Consider the following 18,830-nt stretch of genomic DNA (forward strand, 5'->3'; position numbering starts at 1 on the left):
ATAATCTTCGATGATAATTGATAGTGGATTTGAGGGACGTTATGGCTTCAGAAGATTATAGACGGCCCAGAGGGTGACATTTTGTTGAACCTGCCAGAGGTTTGACAACTTACAGCAGCATTAAAGCGCATTTGGTTGCACTGTTTAAATATGAAATCCTCTTATGAATCAGAGGATTTGTGGCTTTTCCAGTTTATAATTAGCTGAACTGTCATCTTATGCATTTTGATGAGGACTGACCTTTCCTAATGTGCGTTCATTTCCTTTTCTTTTTTCTTCATTCAAGCATTTCCTGCACACTTCGACAAACATCCTAAATTGATTAAGAGAAGCATGTTCAGACATCCTAGTGCAAGCCACAGAATATTTGAAATATTCCAGCTGACACCTGGAATCCACCATGAAATAAACTCGTGCAGTGTTAAATCTCAAGTTAAAATCTCACGGCTTTCCTGTTAAGCTGATGGATAGCAGTACTTGCAGCAATCTAAAGACTTAGTGTTGAGAATCTCAGCTTGATGATTAGCTTACTATGTGATTTATTGACTTGTTTCAGTGCTTGTGCAAGAACCCAGTTTCTGATCTATGACCTGCCTTCCCCCAAACATCTTTAGGTAGCTTTCACAACATCTAAGTAGTCTTGCAAATTCAGTTGGTTGTCTGTCTTGGAACTTTAAAGTCGAAAGGAACCAACCACTGTTGCAGAAAATATTCTCAGTATTTTTGTTCTAGTTAAAATGTCTAAAAATCTTTAAAGATAAATGCATTTGTGAATCAATGCTGCCTAAGATATTAAAGAAATATTAAAATCTGACATCAGAGAGTATCCGGTCTTTTGCGGCTTTTCAAACACATTTGACCACATGAGCATTAACACTACGAAATCAATCTGGTCGAATGCGTTTTCAACTACCCCTGGAAGTGGTCGAAAGTGGACAAGATCGAAACGTTTTAGACCCCGTTTACACCTGTATTTAGTTTCGTCCACTTGTGATCCGATTGACCAAAACACATCTTAATACCAGGTGTAAACAGGGCCTAATTGAATCTCAAAAAGTATTTTTTTGCACTGTGACTGACATATAAAAAGACTCCAACCTGGCAACCTTGTTTAACCAAATTTTGTTTCCTAGTGGACTGATAAACACCTGTACACCATGACTCTTGGAAATTGCATAAAGCCAGCAGAACAGAGCTTGACAGTTTGAGCGTTTGGTATTTTTGTGTGCAATATGCATCAGACGGTCAGTGAATGGTCAGTGGGAGGTGCGAGGGTGTCCCATCAGACTAACACCAAACAAAACCTTATCAGAAACAGCAGCTGGCCTGGTGACACTCTCAGGTTATCAATGCAGCTCATTAGATCACGGTCATGAGGCATGTACTGCAGGCATTACATAGACACACACCCTCATTCCTCCTCCATGGATTCCAATTTAGGGTTAGCAGGGGCGGCTGAACTCCACAGTGTTCATAAACAGTGTTTTTGAGCTACTAAGAAGGCGTGATATCACTGCTATGAGTTCCATTGAGTCTCACCTGGGTCTGGAACTGTGCAGAGGATATTACAGATGGAGAGCCTTAGATGCTTGTTCAGTCTGAACAGAGACTTTATTGTGGCAGACGACTAACGTTTAGCACAGGAGCACCTGACAGAGAGGCCATTGATCCAGTTCTAGCAGTCCTGCGCAACTCAATAACATCCCAAGCAAGATAGAGAGACGCCCAGGGAGGTCGACACAGTTAGCTGTCTGTCGGCCAGCAACCCCTGGTCCTCCCTAGGGAGGTTTAAGAAATGTTATTACACCAGTGGTTGGACTGAAGTTGCACGCCAGAGGGTCAAACGAAAAGAAGTCTGCTTGTGATGGAAATTGTTATAGCATAGAGCTGCACGATTAATCGTTAAAAGATCTAGCAATCTAGATTCAAACACCCACGTGATATTATTCCTTAATGACAACAATTTGCCTGTGTCTATTAAACCTGTGTTTGCGCTGCCGCTGACTGCTGAGAGAGAGTTGTCGTGTTTAGGTATGAAACAAACTGTCTTTTCAACCACATAGTATTGTTTCATAGTTTCTGTCTTGCAATAATTCAAATCATCATCTCAGAAGTACTGGGTTAAAAGTTTATAGTTCAGATATAAACACTGATGTCTACTGTAGCGATCAAAATAGAGCAAATCTCCTTTTGAAAGTAATATGCCGCTTCAAATAACGATTGAATCGATTACATTACATCCCTAGGCAGCAAGTGACTGTTTGTATGTGTCATTGAATTGTATTCATTTGAGATTTGTTCAAAAACACTGATTCATTCAGTAATGAAACAAGTAGGCTGCATCTGAAATCGCATACTTCCCTACTATATATAGGCGAAAAACTGTATGTGACAAAAGAAGTATGTCCAAATTCACAGTTCTTTTAAAAGAGTAGGCTAAAAGTACCCAGATGAACAACTACTTCTGGCGAGATTCTGAATTGTACATACAATGGACACTTAACTATCCCATGAGGCCACGGGAGAGGATTTGTGAATGGCGGTGAAGCGATGTAACTGGTGCTGGTAGGTCGAGTGATAAGGGAAACATGCTAAATGTAGTACGACCAGATTACATTCATACTATATAGAACATACTTGTTGCAGTTGTGAAGTAATTACTTATAAGTACTGTACCTACTCACTCAAGAGAGTATGCGATTTCGGACGCAGCCGTAAAGTATTTATGATTCATCCAGTAATGAAACAAGTGAAGTCTTTGAGTCATTATGAGTGAGTCATTCAATCATTCAAACATGCCATTTTTTTAAATATACATTTTTAATGAAATAACATTTTTAATTTTATTTATTTAATTTGATTTTATTATTTTAAAATCTAACATTAACATGACAATAATTTGAACATTGCCTTTGTAAAAATATGAAATACTATATAAATACAAAAATATAAATACAAAACATAAATGTGCAAAAAAGATATAATGTAAATGACTAGTATTTCCAATGTCGACTAGCAGCAGCAGTTTAGTCGACAAGTCTCACACTTCCCTAGTCCACAGTACATATGGCACCTGTGAGAAAACATCACATTGTGTCCGTTTTCTGTTGTTTCCAGGCGTACATGTCATCATACCATGTGATCTCACCCATTGGAATCTGCCCGCAGGGGTGTCTAACACTAGTTGGGCTATTTGTCACATACACACAGTCACTTTTGCACACGTTCACACATGCATTCTGTTTGGATTCACACACAAACGTTTTATTGGAATCCTGTGTTTTCGTACGCTACTCGTTTAAAGTGTCACTCACAGAACCTGGCAGCGTTGTTACAACCGCCACACTGAACGTTTCAAATTCCTCTCATACCCCCCCAGTGTACACACTCACACAGGCACTCACACACACAAAAGCAGTGTTCTGCAGTGCTACAGTCAAATTCCACAAACACTGTTTTGGTGTCTCTGGTCTAAGGAGAATGGAAACGGGGCCGGACTGCAGAAAACAGCCGCAGTGAATTGATGCTCGTTGAAGAGCTGCTGCCTCCAGAGAAGTAATAAAGTCAGAAATATGAACCAGGGCTCTGATGATGGAGGAAATGCAAAGAAAATTGAAACTTCCTCAGACTTTAGCGTGATAAACCACTGCAAGCACATTTAAAATGGAGACTTCGAAATTTTCATCCAATTCATTCATCTTCGAAACACAAATGAACATATTTTTTATGAAATCTGAAAGATTTCTGTCCCTCAATTGAAAGTCTGTTCACTCAAAACCCTGATGCCAATCAAAACATTCATAAAGAGATCATAAAAGTAATATCCTATGAATCAAACTGTTCAATCCAAGTCTAATTAATAGTAGTAAGAAATAGATCACTAATATTAAATAGTACTTGTACTACTAGAAGTGCTGTTTGTTTATTTAATTTGTCCTATTGTTTGTTGTTTGCATCTTTGTTCTTATTTTTAATAAGATATATACAGTATATTATCATGAAATAAGTTTGTGGTCATCGCCCACCGCTACAACACACAAAACTTCATGCTTCTTTGTCTTGTTTTCTTTCATTGTTAATGCAATGCATTCCCAGACTAGCCCCAAAAATTCAGAAAACCACAGCACTGAAAAGGCATTCACTGAATCAACCGCAGTTTATGTCTTTATTATACTATGCTTTGCATTTACATAATCGCAGGACATTTGTACACGCAAACCACATTGCCACTGTTGTATATACTGTATAATCTCCGCCTCATTTACGTCACAAGGCATTGTATTGAAAGAAATAGCCTCCACAAAGAGCTTTGCTTTTGCTAGTGCACAAAACAACCATGGGTATTCAAACAAGAAGATACGGCTCATGCAATAGAATAAGAAACATATTTTTATTGTACCGTGTCTCTCAGTTTAACTGGAAAGACTTGACGTGTTCTTCACTCCAAGACAAATCTGATAATATGCCTGTGTTACGAACATCCGGTCAGATCACTCAGCCTTATCTAAATGTGGGGTGTTGGGTTGACATGCAGGGAAAAGACTTTCACCAACAGCTACACACTGATGTCAAGCGAACGACCGCAGAGCTTGTCAGCCGTACAAGGAGGTGATAAACTATAGATGTCTGTTGAAGACAAGCCACGTCACATTGAAAGACAGATAGCAAACAAGCCTGGCATTTGCTAATAAAGTCAGAAATATGAACCAGGGCTCTGATGATGGAGGAAATGCAAAGAAAGTTGAAACTTCCTCAGACTTTAGCGTGATAAACCACTGCAAGCACATTTAAAATGGAGACTTCGAAATTTTCATCCAATTCATTCATCTTCGAAACACAAATGAACATATTTTTTATGAAATCTGAAAGATTTCTGTCCCTCCATTGAAAGTCTGTTCACTCAAAACCCTGATGCCAATCAAAACATTCATAAAGAGATCATAAAAGTAATATCCTATGACAAGCCTGTCTCTGAAGTACATTCAAATAATGAGGCATTGTTACTACACACATGCATACTTTATAGAATGTACTTCTTAGGGGCTGCAAAGTAAGTTCGCCATCACATTTATGCACAGAAAGTATGACATTTTGTGAATATAAAGTACACACTGAAAAAACTGTGAGACGTAACATCACGGCCAATACATAGACCAAAAATGATGCTTTGGAGGTCAGATATTTCAGCCCGTTCTCATCCTGCTTTGGCGTCATACATGTGACGCTTTGGACATTTCGTTGAAATCTTACGTACGTGGCGTCGTTTAGCATCAATATGAGACGCAGAACCCAAGGCGTCATACAGGCGACGCTCGTCTAAATCCAACGCACATGGCATCGTTTAGCGTGAATATGAGACGCAGATCCCAAGGCGTCATAACCGTACCCTACCCCAGACCTAAACCTACCCATAACAGTGCGTGTTATATTGACGCTAAAGGATGCCATGTGCGTAAGATTCCGACGAAATGTCATATGGAATGAGAATGCGTTGGATATTTTGAAGTCTTTAGAAACAACCTGTAACGATATGTATAGGTGCATCAAAGCATTGGTTTTGGAGGAGAGACATTGTAAAAACTAGATGTCTGGAACTGCGTTAAGTCCACATCAGTTTAGAAGCACGATCAGTAACAGCAGGATTTAAACCTCTAGGTTGAGAAAAAATGAGCAGTTGCTATAGAGATATCTAAAAATGTTGTTGTTGTTTGGAAGTGTTTATTACAGTAGACTGCTGGTATTGAGCTGCCAGTGGCTAATGCTCTGTTTGACATTCTCTGCATGCACAAATGTGGGAAATGAACACTCATTCGGGTCAAGACTACAAACACTCAGCAATCGCATCAATGCAGCTTCCTGTTGGCGTTTTCAAGGCTAGTTGAGCACAGATGTGCTTCCTCTCGCTGCGGAGGGCTGCGTGCCCTGCTCCAGGTGCCCGTGACGGATTTATCATAGGGCTGTGAGCTTTAGTACGGCTGTCAGAATTCCTGCTAGGCATCTTTTCAACATGCTAGTTGGCACTAGCACTGTGATTAGCTGCTTTTAATGAATTAGTCGGTGACAAAAATTGGAAAAGACCACCTAGAATCATTTGGAAAACGTGTCTGGCGAGATTTCTGCAGTATGATATTGCCTTGCTTGCACGTTACGTAACATTTTTTTCAAAGGGAAATGTCCAGTGAGTATCTGTGTGAAAATAATAGTTGTTAGTGTTTTACTTCCTCTTTATTTTATTTCAGCTGAATACTACAATGATGAATTGTATGTAAAGGTACATTGAAGTTTTTCCAGTAATGAAGGTAGATTTAGGTTTTTCCAATGAGCCTATTTTGGGAAAAGAGGTTTCTCAGGTAATACTGAAATACTTTGGTCAACTTTTTGAAGTGCAGCTCAGCAGCAAACAATTATATTTTCACACTCCGCTGTTGCCGCTATGAAATCATTCCCAGCATTATTGAAAAGCATTCATAAAGCATCAGCATTCATTGCCACAGAGTGCACAGTAATGACTGACAACTCCCTCAGCCAAGCACAGGGCTGCAGCACAGCTGTGGAGAATGTCCGCTCAGTCATATGGGGCATGAAAATAAGGTAAACCTTGGTTAAATGGAGAGTGTGAAAGCAGAAAGCATGCGAGTCTGTGTGGGGAAGAAGTGTGTCACACTGTGCCGGGGCAGAAGTGGTGGCTTCCACGTGTCTGCTTTCTACTCGATGTTTAGATCGTCACACTTGTGTCATTTGCTGCTCTTTGATGGCGATTAGTTATTTTGATAATGATTTCTGTACTGCATCATGAATAAAGAATTTGACCAGGCAGAAAATAAAACAAATGACCCTCAGTTTAAAAAGCAGAAACATTTTATTACAACTATTCTTTGAAAATGTCTATTGTTTCAGCTTTAAAGTTGTTTAAATAAGTTTTAAGTCATTTTAGGGTTCATGGCATTACGTTGTTATGGTAGCCAAGTTGTAAAATTGGATTATATCTTTACATTAAAATCATGTTAACACACATATTGTCTTTATCTTTATCCTTTTGATACAGTGAGGATTTTACGTTTACGGACTGGCCCCATTTACCTCAATAAGTGTATCACAGATTTTTGTGTGTATTTTTAGAGTATTTATTTAAATTAAAATTTTTTTTTTTTAATTGTAGTGATCAACATTGTCACAAATACCATTGATTGAGTTTACTTGTACAAAACCTATATTCCTGAAAGATTTTCAGGCCAAAAAACAAAACAAAAAACCATAGACTTACATTGAGGAGAGCCATAGAGGCCAGAATATCAGAGAGACTTGTGGGTGGGTTTTGACTAGCAAGTAACCTGTGTGACACTCGAAATCTTAGCAGCTGCATAGCACTGCCCTGGCAAACATCTAGAATGTGAGTGATTGTGGTGGCGAGGCAGTATACACAACTTTTGCAGCTGACATGAAGAATGAAAGAATTTTTTAAGAAAATACACAAAGACGGTGCTGACTTGCTTTGTTTCCTCAGGGGTTCTCTTGAAAGAATGTGCATAAATCATCAGAGGTTGAGTAGTGTAGATTACAACAGTAAAGCTATATGATGAAAGAGCCATTATTACATTTTCTGCTACATTTGCATCCTTCCTTAATGTAAACGGTTGTGAATATTAGTGGCAGGGGGCGTGTCGGTATATGTGTGTATGCATCTGAAGGTGAGAGAGTTTCATCTCAGTTCCCATGATCCCCTTCCCCCTGAGGCTCCTTTCATCTCTCATGGTTTCCAGTAGGGTATGTCAGTCAGGCCTGGTCTCCAGCAGGGTAAATATACACTCTGTCCGACTGTCTCACCACACATATTTGACCTAAAAACACGTCATCTCTGCGCATTGCTGTATTTACAAGTGCTCTGGAGCATGACTTAATTTAAAGACTGAAGTCAGCACTTGCTAGTTTTTGCACACCCATGCACTGCAAAAAAAGTGTTTTTTTTTTACTTTAAATCTAAAAATCTTAAAAAAAAAAAAGAAAGATATTTTCTTGAAGCAACACACCATAAGATGTTAAGAATTGTTTCCATACCAGTCTTTTTGCGTATTCCCGGGTTTGTGCACCTTGTGTTTAGAATTTTAGGTTGCGTTCTGCCCTGTTCTTTTCCTGTTTCCTGTGCCATAGTTTGTATTCCTTTGTAGTTTTCTTGATGATTAGTTCCCTGTTTGTGTCCAGGTGTGTCTTTGTCTTCTGGGTAAATTTCATCACAGGGTGATTAGACTAAGTAATAATACAATATTGTCAATATTTACATCCTAAGAATGAAAACCGGACAAAAAAATGATAAGATTATGTAATTTGTTTGTTCGGCTCGAGTGATGCGTAGTAAAAGAATGTGAATGTGTGCAGGTGCGTAGTCTTTCTTTACAAAGTGACCACCAACTACTTGTCTGGCATGTATAGTACAGCATTATTAGTTGTTTTCGCGGGTCCGTGTGAACGGGGATCGTTTTTATAACATTGTCATCTGTACAAAGAAAAAACGTTTCCATTTTTAGATCATCGTTGTCGTACCGAGACTGTATCTCTAATGCTTTGGCATATTGACACCAAACTTTGTATGTGTCATTGCTAGTGTACTGTGACCGCACCACATCAATTTCAAAGTGTCTTAGTGTCAATTTCTTAGTGTTAAAAAAATTGCAATATCGAATTGCTATACTTGTAGAATCGCAATTCTTAAAAAAATCACAATACATATTGTATCGACAGACACCCAAGTATCGTGATATCGAATCAGGAGATAGGTGTATCGTCCCAGCCCTAGTAATTCAGCGGGTGTTGGTGTCGTTGTACCTTTGTAGATGTCGTCATGTTTCCATAGCAACAGCTTGGGTGGACACACCTGATAATAAAGCGTGCGAAACAAGAAAGCAGAGGAGCGCATTGTTTCTTCTGTTGTTTTTTATTCTCTTTTTCTCTTCTCTTTATTTGTGCCTGACGGATACGCAAAGCTCCACATTTTAATTAGCATCGAACTTTCTGTTGAGACCCGAAGAGAATGAATCATCAAAGGCTCGTTTTTGTTTATTCCTCAGTGCTATTCTTGGCAAAGTTTGTCTCCAGAACTCTGATAAGACAGCCTGTTCCCCTCACGGCCGTTTGGAAGTTACCCATTAGCCTTTGGGGAAGAAGACGAGTAAATACTTTCATTTTTGGTAAAAGCATATCTCTCCTCTCTCGCAAAGCACATGAGAGACACCGGAAGGTTCTTTGTCACAGTCAGGGCCTCATTTGACATAGTTTAAAAGTCCTGTGATTCACTGCCATAGAAACCCGGTGTCAAAAACAAGCTATAGTCAGAAAGAGAGAAGCGTTTTGTTTCATCTTCCTGTATTTTTTGGTCTGGTTGTATTCATTGGCACAAACTCAAACAAAGGTGGGTTTATTCTGTTTAGCCTTTGCACTTCCATATATTTATTCTACACACCCATATTTTTTCCCTCCCTAAGAAACAGTCTCTCTCCTTCAGGGTGTTCCAGGTACGAACATCAACCAGGATCAAACGGCTCCATCTGTGTGTGTTCATGTATTCATAGTTGAACGTGACCTGAAGGGAACAGCTTCTGTTCTCAGCTCTCTGTTCTCTGTTAGCGCTTCAGGCCTGTATGACAGATTTGAGGATGATCAAATGTCTTCCTGAAAACATTTTTGCTCAGTCAGGATATAATACATATAAAACATTATTACATATATGCGTTTGACTGCATGAACTGGTGAAAATGCCCCCAAAATCACGTGGCTTTGCATTTTCTAGGAACATTTTGGTAATGTTATTATTAAGTTATGAAAATGTTATTTCTGAAAGTTCAAGACATCCATTTTTTAATGTTTTAAAAACATTTTATCTTGGTTAGATGAACATTACAGGAACATTTGATCAATTTGCGAGGATTATGGGAACGATCCTTTTGAATGTTCTCTGAACGGTCTGAAACCAGTTAAGGGTGAACATCCAAATAAAAATGTTTCAGAAAAAAAGTTCCTTGAACGATGTATTAATAACTCTTATGTTAACGTTTTGAGAACATTAAAGACCATATAACAAATGAAGATTCTATGAATGTTACTGGAACAACATTTGTTTGACCTTCTGGGAACGTTCCCTGTTTGTGGTTAATGCACATGCTCTGACACACTGAGCAGTGATGCTGATCGTTATGAGTCATGGTAGGGGCAGTCGAGCCTAATGATTAGAGAGTCAGACTCATAACCAGGGGTTCAATTCTCAAAACCGGCAGGGGAATGTAGGTGGGGGAGTGAATGAACAGCGCTCTCTTCCACCCACAAACCCACGACTGCAGTGGCTTTGAGCAAGGCACCTAACCACCAATCGCTTCCCGATTGGCTACCCACTGCTCCGAGTGTGTGTGTGTGTGTGTGTGTGTCTTCACTTCTCACTGCTCCTAATGTGTGTGCACTAACTTGGATGGGTTAATAATAATAATATGCCCAAGTTAATAATAATAATAATAAATAAATAGATAAATAATCAAATTAAGTTCATTGTTCTCTGATGACGGTTAATGGTCAACAAAATATTTCATATTTTTTAGTACGTGTTATATTTAGATTTTTTTTATTTTTAAATTATTTATTTTAATTTTAATTTTAAATTTCTATTATTTAATGAATAGCTTTTCATTAAACTCCCCCCCTCTGGGAAACCCTCACATAATATTTAATGCACTTCATGTTTTGGTAACACTTTATTTTGGTGGTCCCTTTTGAACGTGCTGTTGACTATAAGAAACTTTGCAACTATATGTCAACTAACTCTCATTAGAGTATTTGTAGACTGTCTGCTTAATATCTGCAAACACTTTATTGTGATGGTCCTCCAACAGACACTCTACTGACTATAAGTAATTTTGCAACTACATGTCAACTTAATCTAACCCTACCAGTCTATTAATCCTCTACTAACACTCTAATGAGAGTTAGTAGACATGTAGGTGCAATGTTACTTATAGTCAACAGAATGTGTTAAAGGGACCATCAAAATAATGTGAAACCCATGTTTTTGATAAAGAATGGAATATATTTTCTTTCTCTTTGTATTTTTATATCAATATGGTACAGGATTATCCTATTCAAATCAATGTGATAAATTAGGTAGGTCAAAAGTAATCAAAAAGTAGTCAGATTACTGTATATTAACTTAAATGTGTAATGTAACGGATTACGGTACTAACAACATTTTTTGTCATGTAATTTGGAATCAGTAACTGATTACAATTTGTAAGTAATCTACCCAGCACTGCAAAGGATCATGGTTGAGTTGGTTAGCATGGCTCATTTTACCCCAACTGCCATTAAGATGAATGGGAATGCCAACAGTAGCATTCTGAATCCTATCAATAAAGAGGCTAAATACCAAAATAAATCACAATGAAATTCCATAGAACTAAATCTTGATCATTACTGTTTGAAATAAGTTTTATTTTTACATATATCTTAAAATGTCATTTTTGCTGTGATGGAAAAGCCATTTTCTGCAGCCATTACTCAAGTCTTGTAAGAAAACGTTACATGAATCTTCTAATTTGCTAAATTGGTTCTCAAGAAACATTTTTTTTTAATAATTAGCACAGTTGAAAATGTTTGTCCTGCTTTATGGAGTATAGAAATGACAATACTCACAATTTACTGTCACTTTACTGTAATCTATTAAATGTGTCTCTGCTAAATATAAAAGTATTAATTTCTTTTAAAAAAATTGTAAAAAAAAAAAAAGTCACGTCACTGTACACTTTCAAATTAAAGTTTGGTTTTAGAAATGGCCAAACTCACACCAAAGTCTGTTGCATTACTGTTTTAAAAGAAGAAAGCAAATGATCTAAACAGAATAGAGAGAAAAAAGCAGAAAGTCCAGGCAACAAGATAAGGATTGATCAGAGTCACTTCACTGAGTCACTGAAGTGTACAGACTAAACTCCAGCTTTATCAGAAGATCCTGAGCAAGACATCTGACACAGATAAAAACTAAGGCTTGTTGGTAAATGATTAGAAAGAGTATTATGGGTAGATGAATCTAAGTTTTTACAGTAAGTGAGTTGTTGTGGGGGCAGTTTATGAGAATTGAAGTACAATTTGAAATTTCACCTGAATATCTATAAGAATGCAAAAACTTGCTTTCATTACTACACATGGATTCTTTGATTAATACAGCATTTATGGAATACAAATAGGCATTTGTAACAAATGTTTACACACTGTAAAAAAAATGTATACATGATCAATAAGTTGACAACATGTTTTTACATTGCTCATCAAAATAAGTGAATTTTTAAGTCAGTTTAATTTAATTTAAGTTGAAATGACTTAAACATCCAAGGTGATTTTTTTTTTTTTTTTTTACTGTGCAGCAATTTTTATAAAACCGCATCATTACTGAACAAAAGTGTGAATTTCTTAATAAAAAAAAAAAAGTAATTTCATAGTGATTACTCAAATCAATTATATCCCATTATAATTAAGAGTGCATAATTGATGTTTAAAATATTTAGCTATTTTTAAGTTAAGCAAAGTTTAATCATCTGTACAGTAACTGGATTTTAAATTTAAAATGAAACCTGTTTTAAAATAGACTTAAAAAAAAAAAAACCTGGAAATAAATAATGCAGCCAATGTCTCTTTTATTCCAGGTCCAGGATGGAACATGAAGCGGAGAAATACCAGCAGCGACTGCAGGCTATAGCGGTACGTCCCATAGAAGCCATGTTTGTATTTCATATATCATTATATGACAAGCAGAACCTGCTAACAGCGTGAGTGGATTAATTTACCATTTAAATGACAGCACCACTTAACCCCCGCAAATGGTGTCGTGCGGAAACATCTAGACACATCCATCATATTAGCGTCTGGTGCTGTATTATTGCAGTACCTGTGGACATTCGGCGGTAGCCGCTATGAATTGTACTTTTAATAGAAACATGCATGATGACAAATAGACTGTTATACAGCATGTCTCTCACAATACACACACACAGGCATGGAACCTGGTGTTAGCTGTGTTCACGGGCCTGAATTATTAAGTGTGATGGAGTCGGTCCAGACCAGGTAAAAGTACACCAGACAACAGCGATGACGCCGTACCCATGAACCTCTTCACCTGCTCTCTGACATGCGAAATATTCATGTCCTCTGAATGCGTTCTAGTATTCATTTCACGTCATGATGACACTCCGGCTCAGTGGTTGATTATGTCTAAAATCTAACATTTTAATATGTAAGAAGCACCAATATGGAAAGCTTATGGTTACAGAGGACAACTGTGGAAATGCAATCCAGGTGGAGAGATGATAGTCTTGGGCAAACACACTCACTTGTTAATCCATTACCATTTAAAAGATTGGGGTCATAAGATTTTTTTATTGTTTTGAAAGAAGTTTGATTTATTTGATCAAAAATACAGTAAAACAGTAATATTGTGAAGTACTGTTGCAATTTAAAATAACTCTTTTGTATTTTAATATATTATAGAATATAATTTATTCCTGTGGTGTAAAGCTGAATTTTCAGCATCATTACTCCTGTCTTCAGTGTCACATGATCCTTCAGAAATCATTCTAATATGCTGATTTGCTGCTCAAAAAACATTTTATTTATCAATGTTGAAACCAGTGCTGCAGGATATATCATCAAGAACAGCATTTATTTTTTACTTACACTTTACTTAAAGCCTTTACTTATGATTAAGGGATAATGTACATCCAGCCGGTGGTTCTCTCAAAATATTTGATTTGATTGACCAATCAGAACCAAGTATTCCACAGAGCCGTGTAATAAAATGCATTATTGTAAGTATTTTTAAAGCATTAATTAAAACACCTTACAATGCATTACATGGTCTCATGAATAATTGTAATAATCACAATCATGGTACATTACAATACTTAACTATTCATTGTTACACCTGTAGAAAGTATAATGCATTAAAACCCATGACAAGCAACCAATTTCAGATGTAATCTGCAAATATTATAATGCATTTTAATTTTGGTTACAATTATTTATGAAAAGATATAATGTATTATAGCACACATTATGAATACTGTTATAATGCATTATACATAAAAGCTTTAAGTGTAGTGTTACTGAAATGTATTTACTGTCACTTTTGGTCAATTTAAGGTGTCTTTACTAAATATATATATACACTCACCGGCCACTTTATTAGGTACACCTGTCCAACTGCTCGTTAACACTTAATTTCTAAGCAGCCAATCACATGGCGGCAACTCAGTGCATTTAGGCATGTAGACATGGTCAAGACAATCTCCTGCAGTTCAAACCGAGCATCAGTATGGGGAAGAAAGGTGATTTGAGTGACTTTGAACGTGGCATGATTGTTGGTGCCAGAAGGGCTGGTCTGAGTATTTCAGAAACTGCTAATCTACTGGGATTTTCACGCACAACCATCTCTAGGGTTTACAGAGAATGGTCCGAAAAAGAAAAAACATCCAGTGAGCGGCAGTTCTGTGGGCGGAAATGCCTTGTTGATGCCAGAGGTCAGAGGAGAATGGCCAGACTGGTTCGAGCTGATAGAAGGGCAACAGTGACTGAAATAACCACTCGTTACAACCGAGGTATGCAGCAAAGCATTTGTGAAGCCACAACACGCACAACCTTGAGGCGGATGGGCTACAACAGCAGAAGACTCCACCGGGTACCACTCATCTCCACTACAAATAGGAAAAAGAGGCTACAATTTGCAAGAGCTCACCAAAATTGAACAGTTGAAGACTGGAAAAATGTTGCCTGGTCTGATGAGTCTCGATTTCTGTTGAGACATTCAGATGTTAGAGTCAGAATTTGGCGTAAACAGAATGAGAACATGGATCCATCATGCCTTGTTACCACTGTGCAGGCTGGTGGTGGTGGTGTAATGGTGTGGGGGATGTTTTCCTGGCACACTTTAGGCCCCTTAGTGCCAATTGGGCATCGTTTAAATGCCACGGCCTACCTGAGCATTGTTTCTGACCATGTCCATCCCTTTATAGCCACCATGTACCCATCCTCTGATGGCTACTTCCACCATGTCACAAAGCTCTAATCATTTCAAATTGGTTTCTTGAACATGACAATGAGTTCACTGTACTAAAATGGCCTCCACAGTCACCAGATCTCAACCCAATAGAGCATCTTTGGGATGGGGTGGAACGGGAGATTCGCATCATGGATGTGCAGCCGACAAATCTGCGGCAACTGTGTGATGCCATCATGTCAATATGGACCAAACTCCCTGAGGAATGCTTCCAGCACCTTGTTGAATCTATGCCACGAAGAATTGAGGCAGTTCTGAAGGCAAAAGGGGGTCCAACCCGTTACTAGCATGGGGTACCTAATAAAGTGGCCGGTGAGTGTATATATATATATATATATATATATTCCTTCTTATACCCAAACTTATGAATGCTGGTCTATGTCCTGTCCAATGTCCTGTCAAACCCGTTCCATTGTTTATCAGTCTAATGACATGCCAAAAATACAGACAAAAAATCCAGATTTCTTCAAAAACTGTTGGTAGATGTGACATCCCCTGCCAAAAGTGTATCCAGCTAGCGGGAAGTCACATTCTAGCAAAGTACATGTCAGTAAGGAAGGAACATGTTAGCTTGTGTTAACATTCTGAAAAGGTGTTTCAAGCGTACATCAAGTCTGTTATAATTTCTGCTTTCAGGAGAAACGGCGGATACAGGAAGAGCAGGAGCGAGCCAAGAGAGAGATGGAGGATGAGCGAATGAGACTTCAGCAGCTAAAGGTGTGACCCCACACACACACACAAACCGTAACCTTGTTTTGCAGCAAGACACGTCAGGTCACGTTTGTGTTAAGCAGGCTGCGTCATGGGGTGGAATTTCACAAACGTAGGCCTAAACGCACATTCACAAACACCAACAATGCACACAGTCACCAGAGCCACATGTACAACACAAGATACAGATACAGGTTCAACCTTCAGTGTATTCAAACACACCCTTCTTGAGAAATTAAATGTTGTTAAATGCCTCCTCTAATTGTGTGTGTGTGTACAGTACATTTTCTCTCCCCCCCCCCCCCCCCCCCATTGTTTCAATAATATTTCCATATTGGCGTTCCCTCTTCCTATTCCTTTGTGTTATTAGTTGGTTCCAAGACATTTTTTTCTACATTGTGTGTGTCTGTGAGTACATTCATGGGTGTTTCTTCAACTACTGGCCCTTATTTCCTTGTAGAAAGAAAGTCTCCTAAAGCAAACTTTACACACTGCTAGTTATGGCACTTCCATTAGTAATATTCAACAGTGTATATAATGCATCACAACAGAATTACATTTTTGTCATATTTTTGTTGTCACATTAATCATCTCAAATCAAATTATTCAAATTATATATGCATTTTTGCAATAAATGTAATCAACATAGTATGTATACATTAATATTTTGTCATAATTTGACAAAATGACAGACAGGTTTATTCACCTTGACTTCTCCTTATTTTCTCACGTCTCGAGTTTATTTCACGCCCTTCCAACACTAATGAAACCTATTTCCACTACATAAGAAAAAAACATCCTCGGGTAAATCAGAATTAGATAAAAAGTTGATATTATGAGATAAAAAGTAAAAAAACAATATAATTTTCATAAAAGTTCAACATTATGTCATTAGGACTTTCATAATTTACTTTTTATCTCAATTTTGACTCGTCATAATTTCAACTTTTTGTCAATTTATAATATTTTTATGCCATAATTGCGTTTTTGTCTTTTTATGTCATAATTATGATTTACTATAGCAAAGCAGAAATGTGCTTCCATACACTGATGTGGTGTTAGTTTATATTAGTCCTCTTACATGTTCAGTTTCCATGGTGCACATCACTTCCTGTGTGGCATCTGGTGCCTGCACTGTTCTGTGCATGTTGTGGAATTCCCCGTTGACCTACATAAAGATGTGTTTTATTACTGGTAACTCTAGATGGTTCTGTTCTTGAAGGTGAAATTAGCAGAGAAATAAAAGTACATTACGCTCTGCAGGAAATTTCATTTGAGACTTTAACCTTTTGGCATTTTCTAAATTGTATAAAATTTGTTTTGCAGCACAATTAATCATTCCAAGTGCAGTTCAATTTTTCACTTCCCGGGATAAAGTATATTTCTGAGAAGTACTTAAAAAGTTGACTGAAAGTATACTTTCTCATGTTTTTTTGTTTAAAAGAAGTATACTAACAGCACACTTGAATAAACGTATTATTTGAGACTTTAACCTTTTGGCATTTTCTAAATTGTATAAGGGATGTTTTGCTGCACAATTATTCATTCCAATTGTACTTTAACTTTTCAACTTTCTACATATTTTAGTGCTTTAAAGACCCAATGAAATGGTTATATGAACACTTGATATTTTCTTTGTTAAATGTCTCCTGCTGAAACAGGAAGTTGAGGTGGAACAGGTCAAAAACTTGTCTTTTTTCCACTCTTGACAGTTTGTACCATGGACAAAAGCAATTAAGACACTTCCAGAGTATGAGCATTAGTGCAATTGAAGACACATACTGTAACAAACAGTGATATGCTTCCTGTTATTGTTAGTCAGTGGCAGGTACAACTATGAGGAGAGACATTAGCTATGTTTCCATCTAAAGTTGTCAATTTTACTTGTAAAAAAATTGGAATGTCACTCAAAACATTTGCGAATAAAGAATTGTTTCTGCCCCATGTGTTCAAGAGAACGAAATTTGGTGCAAAATATCGGTAATAAAAATGGAATTTACTGCGATCGGGGAAGCTACTGTTGCTCTTTTTTTCATACATCGTAATTTACTTGCGCCTCAGAGCGTGTAGATGAAACTCAAACGCTGTCATGTTATCTTGTGTTTGGATGCATGATGTTTGGGAACGCAGTTGTGTGAGAGATTTCCGGGAGGTCATTATACCCAAACATTCTGGTAACAGACTGGCTCAGGCATTTCAGAACGAACAAACCAACATTTGAGATGCAGTGCAATGAAATTGATCCGCTAGTTGATCTGTTGAGGCAAAGTCACATAACTGTTTTTGCTGCACATCGAGGGATTTTATGCAGATGAGTTTATGAGCATCTCTTTTTATCGGATAAATGAGCGCACACGTTTTTTTTATGTGCATTTTTAGAACATCTTGGCATTTCCATCCAGTATATTTTTAATGCATTATCACAAGATTCACATAAAATGGGTAGATAGAAATATAGCTATTGACATTCTAGAGCTATTATTAGACAACATTTCCCTGAAGAGAATGCAAATTTAATGCTAAAAGTTTATTTTGTCAACATTTAGGAATACACTAACATATATACAGGTCCTTCTAAAAAAATTAGCATATTGTGATTAAGTTCATTGTTTTCCATAATGTAATGATAAAAATTGAACTTTCATATATTTTAGATTCATTGCACACCAACTGAAATATTTCAGGTCTTTTATTGTTTTAATACTGATGATTTTGGCATACAGCTCATGAAAACCCAAAATTCCTGTCTCAAAAAATTAGCATATTTTATCCGACCAATAAAATAACTGTTTTTAATACAAAAAAAAAAAAGTCAACCTTCAAATAATTATGTTCAGTTATGCACTCAATAGTCAATACTTGGTCGGGAATCCTTTTGCAGAAATGACTGCTTCAATGTGGCGTGGCATGGAGGCAATCAGCCTGTGGCACTGCTGAGGTGTTATGGAGGCCCAGGATGCTTCGATAGCGGCCTTAAGCTCATCCAGAGTGTTGGGTCTTGCGTCTCTCAACTTTCTCTTCACAATATCCCACAGATTCTCTA

General features: G+C 37.4%; 1 protein-coding gene across 3 annotated transcripts in view; it reads left to right on the forward strand.

The window, feature by feature from the left end:
• Positions 1–18,830, forward strand: part of palm3 (paralemmin 3) — a 41,667-nt gene that overhangs the window by 12,082 nt on the left and 10,755 nt on the right. For all 3 annotated transcript variants that reach the window (XM_056267003.1, XM_056267002.1, XM_056267004.1), the window contains exons 2-3: positions 12,672–12,726; positions 15,713–15,793. In XM_056267003.1, the coding sequence (XP_056122978.1) occupies positions 12,679–12,726; positions 15,713–15,793 (129 nt within the window). In that variant the 5' untranslated portion in view covers positions 12,672–12,678. The remainder of the gene's footprint in view (positions 1–12,671; positions 12,727–15,712; positions 15,794–18,830) is intronic.

The sequence above is a fragment of the Rhinichthys klamathensis genome, unplaced genomic scaffold (genome assembly GCF_029890125.1).
Source record: "Rhinichthys klamathensis goyatoka isolate OS25496 unplaced genomic scaffold, OSU_Roscu_1.1 h1tg000254l_1, whole genome shotgun sequence".
In the NCBI taxonomy this organism is placed as follows: Eukaryota; Metazoa; Chordata; class Actinopteri; order Cypriniformes; family Leuciscidae; genus Rhinichthys; species Rhinichthys klamathensis.